The sequence below is a fragment of the Pristiophorus japonicus genome, chromosome 2 (genome assembly GCF_044704955.1).
Source record: "Pristiophorus japonicus isolate sPriJap1 chromosome 2, sPriJap1.hap1, whole genome shotgun sequence".
NCBI classification, from domain to species: domain Eukaryota; kingdom Metazoa; phylum Chordata; class Chondrichthyes; family Pristiophoridae; genus Pristiophorus; species Pristiophorus japonicus.
The window spans coordinates 274965469-274971468 of record NC_091978.1 but is presented as its reverse complement, the minus strand read 5'-3'; the positions used below and the strand labels follow the sequence as shown (position 1 = coordinate 274971468).

Sequence of the window (6000 nt, the reverse complement as noted above, 5' to 3'; positions counted from 1 at the left end):
AATGGCGGAGCAAGCTCGAGGGGCTAGATGGCCTACTCCGGTTCCTAATTCTTATGTTCTTATGCTCTTTTGTTCCTTAGCCAATGAGATTTAAACATTAAGAAACAGAGGACTGATGAAGAAGGAGAGTGAATTAGAATGGGTGGATCACTGTCAAATCAGCTACAGAAAGAAAAATAAAGAGAGAAAAATAAAGATTGGATTAGGAGATTAAAGGCTAAAAGGATAAATAAGATAAAAATGTAAAAATTAAAACCTGACATTCTTTTAAATCTCTAGGAATAATTAACTACATGCAAGAATAAGACTCAATAGTTTAAATTGTTCCCTTTCTGGGCCAGAGAGATTGATTGTCATTGCATTAACAATTACTTTGTCATTATAAAGGTACTTTTGATGTTAAGTACAGACCCTAGCTTTCTGCATCAAGTTTAATTTGAGTTTAATGTGGAAATCCAGCAAGTTCTTAAAAATAATGGTGAAGTTGAAGGCGAGCTGCCGCTTTTGCGAGGTTAATAGTGGAGTGGCCCAAGTCGTCCAGTAGCTTGTGTCAATTCACAATTCACGGGGTATCTCTTCCTCTCCACAAGTTGCTGGACAATTTACACATTAATAATGGCGAGCGCCATTAAACTCGTCGTTATTTCGTCAGCAAATTCTAGGCCTATATTTTGCCCTTGGGTGTCTTCAGTACACTTTATAAATATGACATAATGTAGCTTTTAATAAACAATAATAGTAACATATAGTCAGAAGATATGACTATATCAATCTTTGCTTTTATTACATTGACAAGCTGTCAAATTTGGATATCTAGGATACCCTTGATGCCATTTTAAGTGAAATGTCAACTGTTTATGGGGTGTTTGAACAGATGACTACGTCTAGCTGTGTTCCATCCTCACCCTCTGATTCTTGTTTGTTCTTCCCTAGTTTGACTTCCTTTCTTCTATATAATAGCCCATCTAATAGGGGCCAAGCAAAATTGACAGCAATTGAGGTTTAAAAAAACATATAGATAATATTGAACTATGAATGCGGGATAAATACTGCTTGTAGGTGAATGATTATATATGGAAGGCATCTTAGTCAATGAATACCAAATGTAATATTAACCAATATGCATATATAAAGTAATTAGAAAACCTGTTGAAAGCCAAATTAGATCTTCCAAACAATTAAAATCTGGTACTAAAAGCTGCTGGAAATGTTCAAACGCAATCTTTTGCCTTCCTAGGGATTGACCTGCCACCTTATAGCCGCCGCACTGGTTGGAGCTTTTGGTTCATCATTTTTGTATGGCTACAACTTATCGGTAGTAAATGCACCAACAGTGGTAAGTGAGTGAAAATATAAAAATAAAAACAAGCCAAGAATCACTTTATTGTACCTTTTGTGTATCCCCATCTTTCTTCACCCCACAACTACAGACAGCCTTTAGTCACCTAGTCCCAAAGGTCTAAAGTTCCCTCGCTTAAACCCTCAGCACTGTACCTCCTTTAAGACCCTCCTTAAAACCCACCTTTTTGACCAAACTTTTAGTCACCCCATGCCCCATCTCTGATATCTCCATCTTTGGGTGCACATCCATTTCTTTTCATATGCCTTTGTGAAGCTTCTTGGGATATTTTTTACATTAAAAGCACTACATAACTGCAAGTTGTTTTTGTTTTAATACTCTGTACAAATTTAAAACTATTGTGTGTTATTTTAAAGTGAATGCATTGTCCAACTTATATATTAATTTTTGAATTTACACATCGAAATAAAAGATTGAGATTATTGATTTTACAGATGTGATATTAAATTACATGCTCACATTGCAGAAGGTTCAAGGATAACTGAAAACTTAATTTAATAAAAATGCTGTACTTTGAATTTCCCTGGAACAAGGCTGTAGTAAAGCGGTATGTCAGAGTTCGGAGTGCTACTCAGGAATAAATATCCTCCATGCCATGAATAAATGGACAGTGTACATTTCTCTGGATACCATTTGACATCAAGTAACAGTAATCTTATGAATTTAAAGAATAATGCTGCTGTGTGACATATTATAGAATCATAGAATCATAGAATAGTATTGCACAGAAGGAGGCCATTTGGCTCATCCAGTCTGCATCGGCTCTTTCAAAGAGCAATCCAGGTAATCCCACTCCCCCACTCGTTATCCAACATTGGATTTATCCAATTCCTTTTTGAAGGCTACTATTGATTTTGTATCGATCACCCTATCAGGCAGTGCACTCCAAATCCTAACCACTCGTAGCATAAAAAATATTTCCTCATGTCGCCTCTGGTTCTTTTGCCAATCACCGTAAACCTGTGCCCTCTGGCTATCGACCCTTCAACCATTGGAAACAGTTTCTCTTTATTTACTCTATCTAAACCCTTGATGATTTTAAATACCTCTATCAAATCTCCTCTTGGCCTTCTGTGCTCTAATCAGAACAACTCCAGTTTTATATAGGATTATATGGGATATACAGCACAGAAACTGGCCATTCGGCCCAACTAGTCCATGCTTCACTCGAGCCTCCTCCTGACTTTCCTCATCTAAATCTATCTGCATAACCCTCTATTCCTTTCTCCTACATATGCTTGCCTAGGTTCCCCGTAAATACATCTATACTATTCACTTCAACCACTCCCTGTGGTAGCAAGTTCCACATTCTCACCACTCACTCCTTCTGAATTTCCTATTTGATTTCTTGGTGACTACCTTATATTGATGGCCTCTGGTTTTTGGTCTTTCCCACAAATGGAAACAATCTCTCTGTATCTACTCTATCAAAATCTTTTATAATTTTAAAGGTCTCTATTAGGCCACCTTTTAGCCTTCTCTTTTCAAGAGAAAAGAGACCCAGCCTGTTCATCCTTTCCTGATAAGTATACCCTCGCATTTCCTTGTAAATCTTTTTTGCACCCTCTCCAGTGCCTCTATGTCCTTTTTATAATATGGCAACTAGAATTGTACACAGTACTCCAAGTGTGCTCTAATGAAGGTTTGATAACCAAGTTTAGCATAATTTCTCTGCTTTTCAATTCAATCCATTCGAAATAAACTCTCGAGTTGGTTTGCTTTTTTATGGCCTTGCTAATCTGTGTCGCTACTTTCAGTGATTTGTGTATTTGTACCCTGAGATCCCTTTGCTTTTCTACCCCACTTAGGTTCATATTTTCCAAGTAATATGTAACCTCCTTATTTTTCTTACCAAAATGTAATACCTCACATTTATCTGGGTTGAATTTTATTTGCCAATTATATGCCCATTCTTCAAGTTTATTAATGTCTTCTTGTAATCTGTTGCAGTCCTCAGTGTTGAGTATCTCCCCAATTTGGTATTATATTGTGTTTTTGTTTCCAAAGTCTAAATCATTAATATAAATTGTGAACTACAGTGGTCCAAGCACTGATCCTTGTGGAACACCACTTCCTACCTTCTGCCACTCTGAATAGCTACCCTTTGCCCCTACTCTCTGCTTTCTGTCTTGAAGCCAGCTAGCTATCCATTCTGCTACTTGTCCCTAACGACGCATTCTTTGATCTTATTCATTAGTCTATTATGTGGTACCTTAACGAAGGCTTTTTGAAAATCTAGATAAATTACATCTGCTGCATTAACCTTGTCTACTATCTCTGTTACCTCTTCAAAAAAATCAATGAGGTCGGTCAAGCAAAATTTATCCTTTTGAAATTCGAGCTGACAATTCATTATTATATTTTTGGTTTCTAGATGTTCTTCTATTTTCTCCTTTAGTAAGAATTCCATTATTTTTCCTACCAATAATGTTAAGCTTACTGGTCTATAGCTCCCTGGACATGTTCTATCTCCCATCTCAAATATAGGTATTTCATTAGCTATCCACCAGTCCTCTAACACTACACCTTTTTCCAATGAATTATTAAATATGTGTAGTAATGTCTCTGCTATCTCTTCCCTAAATTCTTTTAAAATACGCTGATGTAACCATCCAGACCAGGGGTTTTATCCTCTTTGGCCTGAATTTTGCTTACCTGGGCGGGTCCGGTGCGGCCTGTGTCTGTGAAAACCTGTGACCTCACTGCTGGCTCCATCCCGCTGTTGAAAATGAACTTACTTTAAGGGGGCCTGTTAAGCCCATCCAGTGAGTTACCTGGCCCAATGAAATGGAGCAGGGCTGGTGGCATCATTCATAACATGTTTTTAGCCAGGATCTTTAAAGGGACCATGGCCACATTAGACTTAAAGATTAATTTCACATAGTGCTGTCAGTGCACTACAGCATTAGAGTGTTGCAAACACTGACAATGACTTCACAGAGGCAGAGGGCTGCACCCAGATTCTCCGATGACTCCCTCCATATGCTTATAGAGGGAGTCAGGGCATGCAGGGAGGTCCTCTTCCCTTCCCATGGGTGGAAGAGACCTTCCCAGGAGACTAAGACAGCCTGGTTGCAGATTGCAGAGGAGGTCACAAGCAGCGATGTGTTCAGGAGGACCTGGGTGCAGTGCCGCAAACATTTCAATGATCTCATTAGATCAGGAAACATTAGTACAAAGCCACACTCAACCTCATCCTGCTGTGCCTCTCATCACATCTCCATCACTCTGCTGTCCCTACCCTGCCCCAGCACATCCTTACACCAACATACCATGCACGTCCACTCAGCCCTCTCTTTATCTACATTATCACATCCCCATCTCACTGGACACCCCTCACACTCACCCTCATCCTAATGCAATCGTACCAACTAATAATACTCAAGGGTAGCCACTTGGGTGTTTTATGCAATGTTTATGTAAAGTTTCTGTTAATGTGGTGTCAAACAAAAATCTTTAATTTCAACACTTTGGACAGATTTGTGTGCACCTTTGGAAGTGGCTTAGTGAGTTTCAGTGAAGGGTGAGACATAACAGTACCCCCACAATGCTGATGAGTCTGAAAGGAATGGCTTGGTCATTGTATTGATTATTTATGGTGTTGGTGTAGGGTAGTGGCATATCATGTAGCAGGCATATGTGTACAGTGTAAAGTTAACTAATTCTGGCCATGGTGAGGCCATCCCTGGCCTCCCAGGCAGCAATGTGCTCAGGTGCTGATGTCCTCTGTCCTGTGCAGCTCTTGATGTTAGTGCAGCTGATGTGCTTGGTGCTGCTGATGTTGGGGCTCATCGTGGTCAGATTCTGAAGACTAAGGTGAGACAGTATAAACAACACCCATGTTGATGGAATAGATGGCAGGTGAAATACAGATAGCAGAAGCATTCTGTCAATGGTGAGAGAGTTCTTCCAATGAGGAAGAGTATGGAGACTTTGCTGGAAACACTTGCAGCCTGCAGAATCTGTGCTGGAATTAGACTGAGCAACAACTTCTGCCTGAGGAAATTGATCATCTGTCAGGTGGGAACTTTCACTGAACATTTCATGCTGTCAAGTAATCAGCTGGAGCAATGGCCACGGAACTCCCGCCTCAGATGGACAGATGTGGTTCCCGAGATGCGTGAATCTCGTGGCCATGCAGGGAAATTTAAAAAGTAAGTGAAAAAAGGCTCTTAAATGCTCGCCAGAGATCCCGGAGTGGAAGCCTCCTCTTCTTGCGCAATGGAGCGCATTCACGTTGGGACATGTGCAGGCCTGGAGCTGGAGTCACATGGCTCTGGGCAGCCAATCAGGTATAGTGTATTCTCATTCATAATAATGGGAACTCCGTAAGAGTTCCCATTATTATGAATGAGAAACAGCTCCCAAAACACTAATATGTAATAATAAAAGATAGAAAATATGCACAACATATTTTTGTTAATTTAAATTAAAGTTATTTACGTTTTTAAAAAATATATTCCGATTTTTTAAAAAGTTTTTAAAATTATGGTTTAAAATAATCTTACCGTAGTGGGGAGGGTTTTTTTTAACAATAACGTGTTTTTAAAATTTTATTTTACAATATTTTTGTGTGTTTTAAAACTCTTACGCCTGTAAAAGTAGGCGATGCGCCTGCTTTTATCAGGTGCAAGAGTTTT

At 39.2% G+C, this 6000-nt stretch overlaps 1 protein-coding gene across 1 annotated transcript in view; it reads left to right on the top strand.

Moving 5' to 3' along the window:
• Nucleotides 1-475: 475 nt before the first annotated feature.
• slc2a9l2 (solute carrier family 2 member 9, like 2) overlaps nucleotides 476-6000 on the top strand; it is a 798853-nt gene continuing 793328 nt past the window's right edge. Inside the window, exons 1-2 of the mRNA XM_070862252.1 lie at nucleotides 476-511; nucleotides 1238-1336. Coding sequence (XP_070718353.1) covers nucleotides 476-511; nucleotides 1238-1336 — 135 coding nt within the window. The remainder of the gene's footprint in view (nucleotides 512-1237; nucleotides 1337-6000) is intronic.